General features: G+C 40.7%; 1 protein-coding gene across 1 annotated transcript in view; it reads right to left on the bottom strand.

Moving 5' to 3' along the window:
* Positions 1–16664, bottom strand: part of BANK1 (B cell scaffold protein with ankyrin repeats 1) — a 192234-nt gene that overhangs the window by 124073 nt on the left and 51497 nt on the right. The window contains exons 3-5 of the mRNA XM_060779163.2: positions 7342–7475; positions 6284–6422; positions 224–366 (exon numbers count right to left, since the gene is read on the bottom strand). Of these exons, the coding sequence (XP_060635146.2) occupies positions 224–366; positions 6284–6422; positions 7342–7475 (416 nt within the window). The remainder of the gene's footprint in view (positions 1–223; positions 367–6283; positions 6423–7341; positions 7476–16664) is intronic.

The following is a 16664-nucleotide window of genomic DNA, read 5'->3' as shown; positions in this document are numbered from 1 at the left end:
CCTCTTAAAATGTCAGAAACAATGTTCTTAATGAAACATTGTGTTTTATTATTTTATTCATTTGATCAGCAGCTGGGATTTCATTAAATGGGAAACTGCATAGAAACTTTCTTAAATGATTAAATAAAATATCATCTTTAGATCAAGATGTACATTGTTTATTCCATAGTGGCACATCTGTCCAGGCCTCTGTTTTATTAACTTAAAGCAAAGATCCGCTTACCTGACAAGCAAAGGCTATTGGATCAGCCAATTTCTGAAACATTGATTCAATCTCCCCAACTGTTGTGTAGTATTCAATCTGAGTTGTAGCTTTAATGACACCCGCACAGTAGACATTTACATTTACAACGCCAGCAGGAAAATCTGGTGAAACAGAAAACAGAAAAGATAGGAAGGAGAGAAAATAACAGAAAACATCTTCCCACTTTCTAATGCATTATGTACAATTCACATTCAGGAGACGTTTGAGTTATCCAAATTACCATGGCCCTTGGCTTTACCTACCAATCTGTTACATACTGATACTAAAAAAGAGGAGAACTTAATATAAAATAATCTTTCTTTTTGTGGCTAATGTACTGGATATACATCCAGCAACCTAACTTCTAGGTGTACTTATCTATCTGATACAACCATATACTGTATGCTTGACCTGGAACATCTTTCCCCTAACATTTTGATAATCACATCATTCTATTGTTTTAATAGAAAGCTTCCAAACAAATCATATTTTGGGATTTAGCCAAATTTGGCTGCAAGTCAAAAGGGCAAATCAATACACTGGTATACTTTCATTACATTTGAAAATGAAAATGTATTTTCTAAAACATTATTATTTCAGAGAGATGCCACCAGACATCTTGATTTGACTTATTCACTAATATGTCTGACTTCTGTATACTTCTGAATAACAGATGCTAGTTTCATAAGAGGGGGAAACATTACTGTTTCCATAATCAAGTTGCAAATTTCCAAGAAGCATCTGTCTGGATTAGATGAAGCTGTATTTTATCTATACGGGGATTTCTTCTAACTCATGGTCACTTCCTGCACATGTAATGTACTACTTTTCTTCTGTTGAATGTCACAAAGATAGATTCAAAATAAATTTCATTATTGTTTTGTCTAGATTATTATTCCATCATGAAATCTTTTCATATAAATATACTGATTGGCTCATGAGCTTTTTTTATTTTGTGGTCAACTTTTTCTATTGTAACAAGACAGCCAAAATGCTGGTGTAGGATGAATGGATTTCTTATCTCCAACCCACTGGAAAAACACAGCACTGCTAGTGGCAAAATGCTTTAGACATGTGGAAGAATATTGCTTCCACTCATTTGGGTGAGCTGAATAAGTCAACCACTAGGAGGTTTTTAAAAGGTGTGCTTCCCCAAGCAGTGGAGACCTTTGATTGCCATTGCATCACACCCCCTCACTTGTTATCTTGCATTTAGTGTGTTTTGGGTTGTGATTAGTCATTGGAGGCTCTGGTGGCAGAATGGGTTAAACCCTTGTGCCAGCAGTACTGCCGACCAAAAGGTTGGCGGTTCAAATTCGGGAAGCAGGGTGGGCTCCCCATCTGTCAGCTCCAGCAGAGACAGGAGAAAGCCTCCCACAGGATGGTAAAACATCTGGGCATCTCCTGGGCAATGTCCTTGCAGATGGCCAATTCTCTCACACCAGAAGCGACTTGCAGTTTCTTGGAGGTTTCTACAGACAACACTGGCTCCTTCGTCTTAGAAATGGAGATAAGCACCACACCCCGGACACGACTGGACTTAACGTCAGGGGAAAACCTTTACCTTTACCTTTACTAACTCTGCTTTAAATGCCATGGTTCCATTCGATTGAATCCTACTATTTGGAATTTAAGAGTGGATATTTCAAATTTGGAGTCAGAAAGCTGTAATGCCTCATCGGGCTACGCTAGTATGGCAATTGAAGTGAAATCATAGAGCTATGAAGTTGATCCGTTGGCAGAGAAATCATAGTGTAAGTGGAAGCAATGAGCCATGTCATCAAATTTCTCCAGAATGAAGAGAAATTCTCCAATGAGTTTTTAAGGAGTCAACTTAGTCATAAAAAGTAGCAGAACAGCTTCTTTGTTTAATTTTTTTTTACCGAAACCAGTAGTAGTCTGAACACCTGTTTTTGCAGCCTAGCCACCATTTTTCATTTGTTTTGGAGTGCATATGCCTGTGTCTTTTACGCAAAAAGAAAACGGTGAAAACATCTGACAGTTTGTGCATATTTAAAATCAGTTTCAGTGTACACTAGGAGGCAGTATTAGCATAGCAGGCACTGTCTCTGAAAGCAGCATGTCCATTGTACATTCTGAAAACAGCATATGTGCAATGCAGCTTTCCACATATCTATGAACACTTTTGGTCAGAGCAGAAGGGAAGGCCCGAGAAGGGTTTCCAACACATTTCAGAGGAATCACAACAAATCTTGAAATGTAAAGGAGTGCAAATGAGACGGGCGTTTTGTAATACAGTAAAAAATAATAATGAAGAAAGATACAAGATGCAGGAAGAGAATGTATGTAGAGAAGACAGAAACAGAAAGTCTGCATATATGCAAACTAGCAATGATTGAGTATACACAATAGCCTGTGAGGTCAATGAAAGAATTGGTTGCTGTGAGTTTTCCAGGCTGTATGGCCATGCTCAAGAAGCATTCTCTCCTGACTGTTCACCCACATCTATAGCAGGCATCTTCAGAGGTTGTGAGGTCTAAAAAAATGTTTCAATACGCATTACTAAATTTTGGGAGGGGGCATGAAGAATTGTTTCTGAAGTGTTTCTAAAATATCATTAGGGGTCTGTATTGAAACTATAATGATATAATGAATTCTTCATAACTTTTCGTTAAGTATTTGTGCAAGGGTGGGAAGTCCAACCCCCTTTATTCTTCCATCTGAACATTAGGAAGAACTTCCTGACTGTGAGAGCCGTTCAGCAGTGGAACTCTCTGCCCCGGAGTGTGGTGGAGGCTCCCTCTTTGGAAGCTTTTAAGCAGAGGCTGGATGGCCATCTGTCAGGGGTGATTTGAATGCAATATTCCTGCTTCTTGGCAGGGGGTTGGACTGGATGGCCCATGAGTCTCTTCCAACTCTTTGATTCTATGATTCTATGATTCTAAGTAGAAAAGCAAAGTCGGACCACCCCCCAACAGATGCCCATCCAGCCTTTGAAATAATAATAATAACAACAATAATAGGAAACCTACTAGTAAAGTTTGGAGTTACTGCCTCTCAACTTTGCATACTTCACAGAGTTGATTCAGCTCCCAATAATCCCCTTCTGTTATTTCAAAAGCACTTTAGAGAACAAACACAGAGGAGGAGGAAGAGGCAGAATTCTGGGAAATAAAGTTTGGGAAGGTGAGGACTCATGTGGCAGAGAATTCAAAAAGCCCCACCCTAAACTACATTTCCCATAATTATTCTCACTTCCTGTGTTAAAGCACTTGGGTTTTCCCTCTCCAAGTTGGAGAAGTTAATTTTAAAACAAAAGTGCTGCATTACCTCCAGATCAGCAGCGCCAGATAATTCAAAAGGCCCTGCCCTAAACTACATCTCCCAAAATTCTGCTCACTTCCTGCATTAAAGTTTCACTGTGAGTGTGGTCTCTGCCTCTCTCTCTGGGTTGGCCATGTGCAGAAGGGCTTCTTCCTTGCTCGATGATCCAGCCAGGCAGCCCTCCCTCCCACCTCGCTGCCCCCATTGGGGTAAAGAACAGAGCTTCTTCCTCCACTCCAGCCTCCTCCTCCTCCTCGGAGCCCTCTGGGGAAACCAAACCCAACCCTTTTGGAGGAGAAGTGGCACCTGCAGTGGAGACCTGGAGCCATTTACATGACTTACATAACTCATCCAAGTGAAGGTTGCTAACTGTAACAAAAGGAATATGCTGGTACTGAAGGCAAAGAGAAAGGCTGAATGTTTGCATGGTTGTGGAAGTTTCATAGGGCAAATCTACAATAACCAAATCTACAATAATCACTTAAGCCAGTTTCAAGCCAGGAGTGAATAAACTGGTTTCACTGTGCAGGTGATTATGTAGAAGTTCTTGGAACCAGTTTGAAGCCCAAATGGTTTTTACACGAACCACAGAACAGTGATGTCAACTAAGGGCTTTCTTTTGCATGCTTTAATGGGAGTTTTGCATGCTTTAATGGGAGCCACCACAGTTTGAAGCTTCATTAGGCTAAACAAATAAACAAACAAAAACTTTGAAGCTTGTCAGATCTCTTCTCCAAGCATAATGTAAAAGAAAATGGGACCAAAGAATGGCTTGTCTGCTTGACACCGGAAAGTGTGGTGGGGAGAAAGGGTCTGCAGAAAAGAGAAAATGCTATAAAAAGGCAGCAATATACATTCCAACATTTCATACATGACAACCAAGACTTATATGGCCATGCAACATAAGAATGTTGTCAAGATGTCAAATGTTGTAAATGAGGATCAAAAAACCAGAAGAGGCTGCAGTAGTTTGATATTGCCTGAGCTTCTTGGAAAGGGCAAGGCACTTCTCTCTGCTAAGTTTACTGAGAGCCAACTAGTTTGGCACTTGGAACTCAGTTTGCAGCAATTGAAGTAAACTGTTTATGAAGGGAAAAGTAAGAAGTGAGACAAATTGAGACACTTTAATGGCCATTGGAAAAAAAAAATGGGGCACCCTTACTGAGTAGCTGTATATATTACTTAAGAAGAATAGGAATGTCCAGATCCCTAATTCATGTACAGATATTGATAGCAATTTGAATCTCTCTCCTTTTGCTGTGTAGTGCCCAAGGGCTCCTTTTAAAGAAGGAAACAATGAATCACAAAAAGAACATTGTGGCCATTAAACTTCAAAGGAAGAAAAATGATTGCAGAACTTAATATGAATAATTGTCAAATAAATGACCAGAAAAGGCTTTTGCTATGTGAAGTGGGAAAACATTCTTCTAAATCTGATGCAACAAAAAGAGAAATATGAGCCCTTTACCTATTAGAGTGGGAATTGATTGAGAATAGCAATCTGTGACTAATCAATGATACTTTAAAGACTGTTCACCTGTCATTTTATCAAACCAAAACAACCCAATAAATCCAATTTTTCAGAAATCACAAGTTTTAATGGTAGTGTATTAATATACTGCGGGTATGAGCAAATCCAGGACCAGGGGTTGAATTCGGCCCCTTGGACTCTTTTCTCAGGCCCTTTCTCTCACATACACTGTATTATCTTCCTTCCTTCTCTCCTTACCTTCCTTCCTTGCCTCCCTCTTTCTCCCTCCTTTCCTTCCACCCTTCCTTCCACCCTTCCTTCCTTCCTTCCTTCCTTCCTTCCTTCCTTCCTTCCTTCCTTCCTTCCTTCCTTCCTTCCTGCCTGCCTGCCTGCCTGCCTGCCTGCCTGCCTGCCTGCCTGCCTTCCTTCCTTCCTTCCTTTCTTTCTTCTGTCTTCCGTCCCTCCCTCCCTCTCCCTCACTCTTCTTCCTCCTTCCCTCCCTCCCTCCCTTCCCTTTTGTCTTTCTTCCCTCCCTCCCTCCCTCCCTCCCTCCAAGTAAAGAGGGAATATGAGAACCACATTTCAAGATTTAAAAGGGTGTCCTATTGAAGAGGACAGGTAAAACTGACTTTCTGCTGCTCTAGAGACCAAGGCACAGGGAGCAGTAGTTTCAAATGGCAGAGAAAGAGATTTGACTGAAAATATTAGGAAGAACTTCCTGAGAGTAAAACCTGTTGCAGAGTGGCATAAGCTGCCCTGGGAGTGTGGTGGAGTGTCCTTCTCTGGAGGCTTTTCCGCAGAGGCTATCTATCAGGAGTGCTTTGATTGTGCCTTCCTGCATGGCAGGTTGTTGGTTTGGATGGCCCTTGGGGGTCTCTTGCAGCTCTAGGATTCTAGGATTCTGTACCAAGAATAGGCAATACAGAGTCTAATGAGTACACTTTCTCTCCCATCCACCATCTCATCCTGACCAAGGCCAACTCTTTTGGGATCCAAACATTTCCTGTTTTTCCTTCACTTTCTGACTTCGAAAAAAGGAAGTGGAGGAAAGGGCAGGGAGGGGACTTGAGGAGAACCCCGACCTGCCCACCTTACTCTGACCTGCCATGTGGCCTTCAAGTTAGTGAGTTTGCCCATGCCAGATATAGTGGCCCATAATAACGAAAATTCATGAACATGGAACATTTTTGATGGAAAATAAAACTCAGGTGTCACTAGACAAATGAAGGGTGGAAGGAGTCCACGAGTTACATTTAAATATATGAATTCTTTGGTTCTCTTACCTAAAGCTTTCATATACCTGACGTTATGATTCCAAAAGTCTGGCACAGTCCTGATGCATTCCATTTCTGTTATGAACTCAATTACTACAGACTCATCAGGGACTTCATCTCGTAAGAGAATGAATATTTCTCCAGGGCTCTATAAAGCAAGAATTATACCCATTTATCCCTTCATGTCAACAAATAAAGTCGTATTAAAATTACAATGTTTTATTATTGTTATTTGAAGCATTAACAGGTATGTTTAGTCATAGTAAGTTATTTTATACAGACATTTAATTGACACCACGGCAGCTATGAGAAGTATCAAAACAATTGATCCAACACATGTAGCTGGTTGCATCTGGATTTCATTTTGCAGAGTGCATCAAAAACACATTGCTGGAGTTTTTATCTTGGGGTCTCATAACACTAGAGAAAAAATCCACTTAAAATCTGGTTTCTGCCTCCTGCAGAATTCTGGAATTTGTAGTTTAGGGAGGAGCTTTTAACAGCCTCACTAAATAACAAACCCCAGAATCTGATGGCAGAAACTGGATTTTAAGTGGATTTTTTCCTCTATTTTTATCCAGTTTTGCTGTTAAGCACTTGTTATGCAAATTATATCTGCTGCTACAGGAATTCCTACCAGTTTCAGATGTCAAGTTTGTATCATGTCTACTTTTCATGTTTAGTAGTGAGAAAATGTTAGTCCTGGTAGGGTACATTCCCAGGGGGAATATTCATGACTGTGACATCTTGGAGCATTGTGCTAGTGCAGAAATAGTTGTGCAATTTATTATGTCCTCTCAAGAGATTGCACAATAGTATAGTGTAGTCTAGTGCAACATTTTGCAAAAGCAAAGGCACATCCTTCAAGCTCCCACTTTTGATTTGGTGGCTAGAGGAACTATCTGACTACATTGGAGAAGCTCAAGATCTTGGCATAAGTTGTACATTCCTCTGCACAATTATGGCATCTGGTATAGCTACACTGCGTGTGTTTTAATGCTTCTCTAAATGTGTACATCTTGGTCTAAGAATAATTGATGCTTCATTAATAAATCAGTAGATCTTACCTCACATGATATCCTTGTTGGCAGCAATAGGACTGCTGGCTTTTCTGAGGTTTCCAGGGTCTTTTCTGTTTTCACACTCACATCTTCAAGCTTCAAGCCATTTTTAAAGTCCAAAGGCAAGAGTTCATAAAGACCTGTCAAAGAAATAATACTGAGTCCCAGCAGAGATTGATTCCAATAAATGAGCATAAGATTGCCATGCAAGCAATGCAAAACTTCAGACTGTGTTCACGATTGTAAGAGTTATTAATGAGCAAGAACACACAAAACGGGGAAGAGTTTGCTTTTAACAAAGGACCTCATGGCAGTTTGAAATTTAAAGTGTCCTATTTGGTGTGAGCTTTTGAGGATTTGTCTGTGCCTAATGTAGAAAATATAGCTAGCACGTCCACAAGGAAACTTTAGCTAGAAAGTTTACAGTTAAGACTGCGAACATATATCTAATAGAATAACACCCTACCTTTGAGGGCCCTTCCAGACAGGCGCTTAATCTGGAGTAAGAAAGTGAGACTAAAAACCCTGGCACTTTAAGGAGAATCCTCACATGGAGACATTAGTCTTGGGAAATGGTCTCATGGCATCTTGAAAGGTTTGGATAATACAGATTGAAGGGAACCGCAAAAGGTACTGGAAACCACCTGAAGTTTTCTTTTAGTTTTGTTTCTTATTGACTCTCTGAGGGCCCTTCCACACAGCCATATAATCCAGAATATCAAGGCAGAAAATCCCACAATATCTGCTTTGAACTGGGTTATCCGAGTCCACACTGCCATATATTCCAGTTCAAAGCAGAAAATGTGGGATTTTATTCAGCTGTGTGGAAGGGGCCTCAGTTCAAAGCAGATATTGTGGATTATCTGCCTTGATATTCTGGGTTATATGGCTGTGTGGAAGGGTCCTGATATGTGCTGCACTTCATAAGCATTGATGCAGATATAACAAAGTGCACACAAGCAGATTTCCTGGCATTGTCTCTCCTCACTCTCCTGGTGCCCTCTTCAACCTGTTTCCCTTTGGCAGGCCCGTAGCCAGGATTTCGTTTCGGGGGGGGCTAAAAATTTTTTCGGGGGGGGGGGGGGGGTTTCGGGGGGGGGCTGAGTTTCGGGGGGGGGGGCTGAGTCTGAGTGAAAGAGGGTCTAGCCTAGCAAACCTTTTGTATCATTACCCCAATACCCCCATGCATATGGGATATATTGAGTATGGTGATCAGATCATGATATGAATAAACATAACAGTTTAAATAATGCACCAATAAGGCCTTTTCGCGAACCACCATGAAAATTTCGGGGGGGGGGGGGGCTGAAGCCCCCCGAGCCCCCCCCTGGCTACATGCCTGCCCTTTGGGATCATTTGCCTCCCATGCAGGTACCCATATTGCAAATTCAAGCCCTGTTTAATTTGAGAAATATGAGAACAAAGGAATGGTTTTAAAGAGTTCTCATAGGGATTGCTTTCCTTTCGTGCTTTCATTTGGTTTGATCTGTTTACACTCCTCATCGGCTGTTTTGGGATTATAAAATGAGGATAAGTGCTGGAGCAGTCTACACCAGTGTATTGCAAGGAACCCATGTTTTTTTGGGAGGTGCAGGGATATACAGGGATCCTAGCAACACATTTTTTGCCCAATCGTGGATTTTAAGCGAAACTTTTTAATCACATGTTTTTCATGTCATGTCATAATCCAGCACGCATTTTTGGTGTGCGTCATCTAGTCACCTCATCCTTTTATCCCACTTTCTTCCAGAATTGAAGGCCTGAGTAGAAGGAGCCTGAGTAGATAGGCAGAAGTGCATAGTAAGTTTTATTTGTTTGGACTCAGATAATCCAATTTCTGTTTATTTGGGAAAACGCCATTTCAAAGTCATTTCACCAGTTCATTTTTACAGCATAGAGCTAAAAGCAATGATACAGCAGTCCAAATTGCTTTAGACTGACTGAAATGAAATACTGAGGAATATGAGTTAAAGAAAGGGTTTCTTGTTGTGTGCCTTGAGGTTTCCAGATTCTGGAGAACCTAAGGTGATGCTATCATTGCCCAGGGTAACCTACTGGGTTTTCATGGATGAGGGAGGATTTGAACCCAGGGGTTCATCTACACTGTACGTTTATGCTGTCTGACACCACTTTAACAGCCATGATACAATGCTATGGAATCATGGGAGTTGTAAATTGGCAAGGTATATAGCTTTCTCTACCAAAAAGTGCTGGTGCCTCACCAAACTGCAACTCCCATGATTCTGTAGCATCAAGCCATGGCAGTTAAAGTGATGTCAAACTGCATTAATACTGCAGCGTAGATGCATCACAGCTCTCCAGAGTCATAGTTGAACATTACCATGCTATGCTGTCTCTCTAAAGAGAAAGACATATAAAATCCAAAGCATCGGCACAATAAGCAGTAAAATGAATAACTGCTACAGCAAATATATGCAACAGAAACTGGGCTAATATTTGTCTACCGTGGTACATAAATGCAACTTGAGATGCTTTAGATGTGAAGTATACCAAGATATATTTCTCAAGAGCATGCCAAACAAAACAATTTCAGACAACAGTTACCCTTTCCGATACACGATCATTCTCAGCAGAAGTACCTGAAACCACAAGGGGATTTGACCACAGATTTTTCTATTTAGTTCCCAGCTCAAAACACAGCCGAAGCATCATTAGACACTGCTAATGAGTTCAGATGCTTGAATCCTACAAGAAAAGACGTGCATTTATGCACCCATTATTCAAAGTGCTACTCCCACAAGGCACAGCCTATATGGATCAGCTATAGCAAAAAGAGAGCAATTATGTACGACGCTTGTGGGAGAGCACATATCTGAAGGTGAAAAACGGCTTTATTTTTTCATTCACATTTAGAAATCATGCTGACAAAGCTCATAGAATAAGATAAAAAGTCCCAAGTCTGCAGTTATTTTGCCATTAGGACTGTAATATGTTTAGCTTTAATATAGTTTGAAAGCCATTTTGGTAAGAGCTGATAGTGGTTAAGTAATTCTGCATAACATAAAGAAAGTAGTCTTGAAAGACCAGAAATAAATACACATAGGAAGTTGTCTATGATAGTGGCCAGGGAAATGGTTTCTTAAGGTAGATCCTGGCTTCTGATTTTGTCCCTTTGGGGAAAATTAAATGAGACTAAAAACTTGTAGACTCAATTTACATTTGCAGAATAGCAACTTGGAAATGTTACTTGTTTTGGATCATAATGTCCAGAGACATCCAGCTAACACAGACAATGGCCATGCCGGTTAAGGGATTTTGCAAGCCGGAGTCCAAAAATCTATATATATAAAAATCCTCTGTGCGTAATGAGTACCTTAAAAAAAAAAGAATCAATGAACGAAATCACACCAAATTTGGCAACAAAACGTCTCACAACACAAGGAGTGACCATCACTAAAAAAAAAAATATGATTTTGTCATTTGGGAGTTGTAGTTGCTGGGATTTATAGTTCACCTACAATCAAAGAGCATTCTGAATGCCATCAACGATGGAATTGAACCAAATTTGGCACACAGAACTCCCATGACCAACAAAAAAATACTGGAAGTGTTTGGTGGGCACTGACCTTGAGTTTGGGAGTTGTAGTTCACCTGCATCCAGAGAGCACTGTAGACTCAAACCCCACCAACGATAGAATTGGGCCAAACCTCCCACACAGAACCCCCATGTGGGCCACAGCAACGTGTGGCAAGGGATGGCTAGTAACTTTTATAACTCTGCAGCAGGACAGAATATAGAAAGAAAATTAACTTGGGCAAACTGCTATACACAATGTATAAATATAGGCCTACAAAGCTTACATGGATAGTTCCCATGTCAGTAAGGTAGTGAATCCACTAATTTTTATTCCAAACTTGAAAGCACTGAGCCAAGATGGTAAACTCATTTTTGAAATATGGTTCAATCATATGGGTAGTTTTATTAAATTTACAACTAAAACTGACTCATTGCTTTACTGTCCCAGAGTGTGGACACAATTGAATTAATGCAGTTTAATACCACTTTAACTGACATAGCTTAGTGCTATAGAATTATGGGAGGCATAGTTTTACAAGTTCTTTATCCTTCTTTCTCAAAGAGTGCAGTTGTGTCACCCAACTACAACCCCCACGATTCCATAGCATTGAGCCAATGCAGTTCAAAGTTGTGTCAAACTGCATCAATTGTACTGTGTAGATGCACGTTTGTTATTACTGAACCAAGACTGAACCAGGACAAAATATTTAATGGGAGACAGCTCATAATGAAAGCTACCTGCACAAGACAAATGTTAAATATATTTATGATACATTTTGGATGTCTACAAATCACTAGGAAAATTGATATAGCAACCACAACAGAAGGATCTACTGCTGAATCAAGACTCATGGAGAAAGACTCAGGCTGATCTGTGTCTAGGTAGCATGTCTTGGCCAGGTTTCATCCTTCTTGTGTCTTTCCACTTGAATTAAGGTGTGGGTGGACTTCCCTTCATGCATGGACATGTATTGAAGGAAAGGCAGTCAGAACAGAAGTTCTGAGCCAAAGATCACCTCATAACATTCAATAAGTCATTGGAACCAGATATTTAGGAGGACTATGGAATCAGATAAAGGCATTAACTCCACACTGTGTTGGAATTCCTCAGTATTCCCCCCCCCCCCCGAAAAATGACTCCTCTTGAGTTCTCAAAGTTGTACCTTTCACAGGGAATACACTAGGAGGTCCATCATTTAGTCCTCCCTCCCAAAAAACACAATCAGTCCAAAGGAATCCCCATTCATATCGCTGCAACAAAATTCCAGACAATCTAGTAGAATTGAAGCTCAAAAAGACGGATCAACAAGTTTTTTGTGCCCAAGTGTCATATACTATGATATGTGCTAAATTGGGTGGATATGTGCATTTTCTTTCTCTTCCTGCTCATCTCAGCCTGAGATGAGACAGACAGAATTATTATTTATTTATTATCTATTTCACAGTTTTGTATACCGAGCTTCTCAACCTCGTTGAGGGACTCAGCCCGGTTTACAGCCATAAAAACATATACATTCATTAAAATATCATATATCACAAATTACAAAACAACTTTAAAAACACTAAATATAAAACTACAGTGGTCAGTCGTCCTAATAAGATGGATCTATATCCACTTCCATCCAGAGTCCTATGGTGTTGTCTCATTCCTCGAAGGCCTGACTCCACAGCCACGTCTTCACCCGTTTCCTAAATGTTAGGATGGATGGGGCGGTTCTGGCCTCCAGAGTTAATTTCCATGCATGTTGATGCCAGCCATCACACATTTCCCAGCACCAATCAGGTGAGAGTAGAAAAGTGCATGATTTCAAGGATGAAAGAGGCAAAGAAGCTTGCTGTCTATGTAGTGTCTCTACCTACTGCTCAACTAGTCCAGTGGTAAGGGGGAAATTGGCAGCTATATTTGTAGATCCACCCAATCTGCTCAGGAGACAACCATGACCTATATTTTGTCCATTCGCACATGTGCCATAGAACAAATCTTTGCAAAGTTATAATTTTGATCTACAATGTCCAGAATGCCATGTCCATTGACCATTTCCTTTTGCAGGAAAAGGCTATTACTATATGCTTACATAGTAGAATTGTCAATTTATCCTCCGTATAGCCATTTGCTTTGGCTCTGCTGTGAATTTCAGCCTAGAATAAATATTCATTATTGAACAAATGTCGAATAATCATTCTGTCTCCACTGACCCATCTGTCTGTTGCAAAGTCAGCAGCCACAACCGTCTTCTGTCCAGAATAATGTTTATCCTATATTCTTTCTTCATGGTTGAGCAGTTCTAACAAAATGGTACCCAATGTATGTTATGCTTGAGCTGAATGTTTTAAAAAAACTTTCCCTCTCTCCTGCAAGCTGACTTAAACCTAGGACATAAATGTGCCCTGTTCTGCATTTTGGCTTTGGATGGTATGCAGGGAATGCTAAGTGTCTGTGGTATACAGTATACCAGTTCAGAAACAGGTCCCAGTTTGGAAATGGAGAATAATATGTGACCAGGAGATAAAGTAATGGCTCAACTCTCTCCTCCCAGTTGGACAGGCTTCTATTGACAAGTGAGGTTTCCTAAGCCTGGGGTAGAGATGAAGCTTCGTGGGTTGGAAAGGCTCATCCCATGAAAGAATACAGATGACTGATAGACAATTCTTAATCTTAGGTAGTTTAAGAAGTTACCACACCAAGCATTTATAAATGGTGGTGCAATGGGTTAAACCCTTGTGCTGGTGGGATTGCTGACTGATAAGTCAGTGGTTCGAATCCAGGGAGAGTGTGTTGAGTTCCTTCTGTCAGCTCCAGCTCCTCATGTGGGGACATAAGAGAAACCTCCCACAAGGATCCGGGTGTCCTCTGGGCAACATCCTTGCAGACAGCGAATTCTTTCACACCAGAAGTGACTTCCAGTTTCTCAAGTCACACCTGACACACACACATACACACAAACTGGTATTCCAAAATTTGAAATATCCCACAATTGTCGATGTTTCAATGTATATAAATTTTGTTTCATGCACACTTGTCCACCCAGGCCTTGGTTTTCATCTTTGGAAAATTGGAGGGCATGTAATCTCAGTTCCGAATTATTAAATCTTTTTGTCTTTAGGCAAACATTGCAATAGCACCTTTGACTGAGAAGCAAAAATACTGTTGCAAAGTTTTAAAATAAATAAGCACAACAGTATGTGGCCAACAGTGGAGAGGGGTTTTTTTTTGTTTTGTCTTGAGCAGCACCTAGTTTCATTGTCGAATTTTATAGCAATGTTAAACGATGTATCAGCTTATTGTTTATCAGAATTAGATCTCATCAATCTCTATCACTGTGATTAGTACACCATTACTGGGTATTCTTCATCACTCCCAAGTTCGAGCAAATCAATTCCTTTCACACCTGCCTATGTACTTTATTTCCCCAAAGGATTTTCAGAGATCATATTGTTTTTCCATTTTCCAGCTTGCATGCTGGCCTTTCCCCTCCACCCCCCTCCAGGCACTGCAGAATCTTTAGTCAATCATTCAGCATTGATTGCTGGCTATGGTGCATTCCCCATCTATCTTTGCTTTATTGGATATATTGTTTACTTTCTTACCATTTGTCTTGCCAGGTTCTTATTCGGTTCTTTGCCTCGCTGCTTTTTCATTTCGGTGTTGTACTTTGGATACAGTCAGCTTTCATTCTTGATTTGTGAAGTCAACATTATGCTGCTCTTCTATTATTTCTTTTATATCCCCGGTGCTTAAATCACTGCCATTTCTGCCAGTCTTAGCCTTTCCTTACTCCCTAAACTTGTTCGTGATGTCCCTTTGATGTCTCTCTAAGGGCCTCATCACATGAGGAATTTTTAGCATCTTAGGATTCCTTTGCACCAGTTGAGTGTTGGAACCCCACACAACCCATCACACAACATAGACTCATTTCCAGTGGGCTCCATTGCTTAACTGAGACAGCATTGTCCTTGGATACTGCACCAGCAACATGATAGCCTCCCCGTGTTCCATTAGAAATAACAGAGTTACTGCAGAGGGAAGCCATTTAGTGACACTTCCTCACATGCAATGGGAAAGTGTCACTATTGGATAGTCAGGTCACAGGGTGTTATGATTGCCTTGTTGCCTCAATGACTCGCCACAGAGGCTGGCAAATCAGTATCGGGGACTATATCACTTTATAAGTAATAAGTCATGTTTGTCTCTGATCTCTGTATTGTTTTGCATAGCCAGGACTAAATGTATACATTTCAGTTCATTCACACAAAGCAGAATAAAATAGAAATGAGGTTGTAGAATGGGGGGCCGGGGGAGCTAACCTCTCCAGGGACATTTCTTTTTCATCTCCCCACAGGACACTTCCTGTTTGCAGCCATTTACTGACAAAAATGATAAGTGTTCATCATTTTGGCCATGGTAAGAGGCCTCTTTGTTTTAGAGAGGCCTCTAAAACAAAACTTTCTAGGTGGGATACAAAAGGGTCAGGGCACAGAAGAGTATTTCTCCATATTTTTGCATATTTTGAGATCTTTTGACATGATTTTTGCAGAGAAATCAGGCTAAGTGCTACAAAAATATTAGAGCATAGGAAAGAAACAAAAAGGTAAATGCATACATAGACAAACAAGATCTGCAAATTTGAAATTAAAAAGTTATTGTTTCCTGAATTACAGGTAAATAGTGCTGGTGATTGTTTGCTATTTGGCAAATATAAGCCTAAATCTTATTATTTCCAACTTGGCGCGTTGCCTTATGAGGAGCAGCTCAACGAGATAGATATGCTTAGCCTAGAGAAGAGAAGATTAAGAGAGGATATGTTAAAAAGTCATGTTAAAAATGTGAAAGGATGCCACATTGAAGATGGAGCAAGCTTGTTTTCTGCTGCTCCAGAAACTAGGAGAACAATGGATTCAAATTGCAGAAAAAGAGATTCTGCCTCACTATTAGTGTGCTGCCACACGCTGGGCCTGTAATAATTGATTTTTTAAACAGGACGTGCTCTTTGTGTCCAGCGGGGAGCCGGGGTGCTACGGGTGAGAGGCTTTCAAGGATTTTCCCATACACAGTCTTTAGAAGGCTTGAAATGTTTAACAAAGTTCTTTATTATTGCTTAGGTCTTCAATAAAACAACAAACACTTCTTGGATCTTCAACAAATTAAACAAATACTTCTTAACTTGCCCCAAAATGGACAGGCACCTTGCTTGGAGAACTATTTCTTTCTTTATCAAGAAAAACCCCTTTTTAACCCCTCCCAGGCAATCTACTGTCTAAGCTTTGCTGATGTGGGTTCTACTACTGGTTCCAATCTGCGTCTTGGGTGCCGAGTAGACCTACCAGTCAAGGCTGTGTAGATTCTCCAGCTGGAGTTCTTTGGGTCTGTAAAACTGTTTTCTTCCGAAACTTTAGGATGTTTCCCTCAGATGCTGTAAAGCTGAGAGGCTGTAAGCTCCCAGCCAGAGCTTTGGGACTGTTTCCCTCCGGAATTTCTGCCCCAGATGCTGTAGGAAATGAAGCTTTTCTACAGATGGAGCTAATCCATGGCTTATAGCTTAGCTTTCCACTATAAGACTGAACTAAAAATGGCTCCCTCTCTTCCCATGGCCCTGGGGAAAGGGGTGGAACCAAAACTTAACAATGATAGTCAGGTGGCTAGCCCCATGATTGCAAACCAAGGGAAGCAACCTTGTTGCAAATGCATAAAACCTTGGAATATATGCAAACACTCAATAGAAAGAAAATGAAGCTGAAGCTCCTGGTACAGCCGTACCAGCACAATTAGGGAGATCCTCCTGATGGTAAGAGC

The sequence above is a fragment of the Anolis sagrei genome, chromosome 5, assembly GCF_037176765.1.
Source record: "Anolis sagrei isolate rAnoSag1 chromosome 5, rAnoSag1.mat, whole genome shotgun sequence".
Classification (NCBI taxonomy): Eukaryota; Metazoa; Chordata; class Lepidosauria; order Squamata; family Dactyloidae; genus Anolis; species Anolis sagrei.
This window is presented reverse-complemented; position numbering and strand designations above follow the sequence as displayed.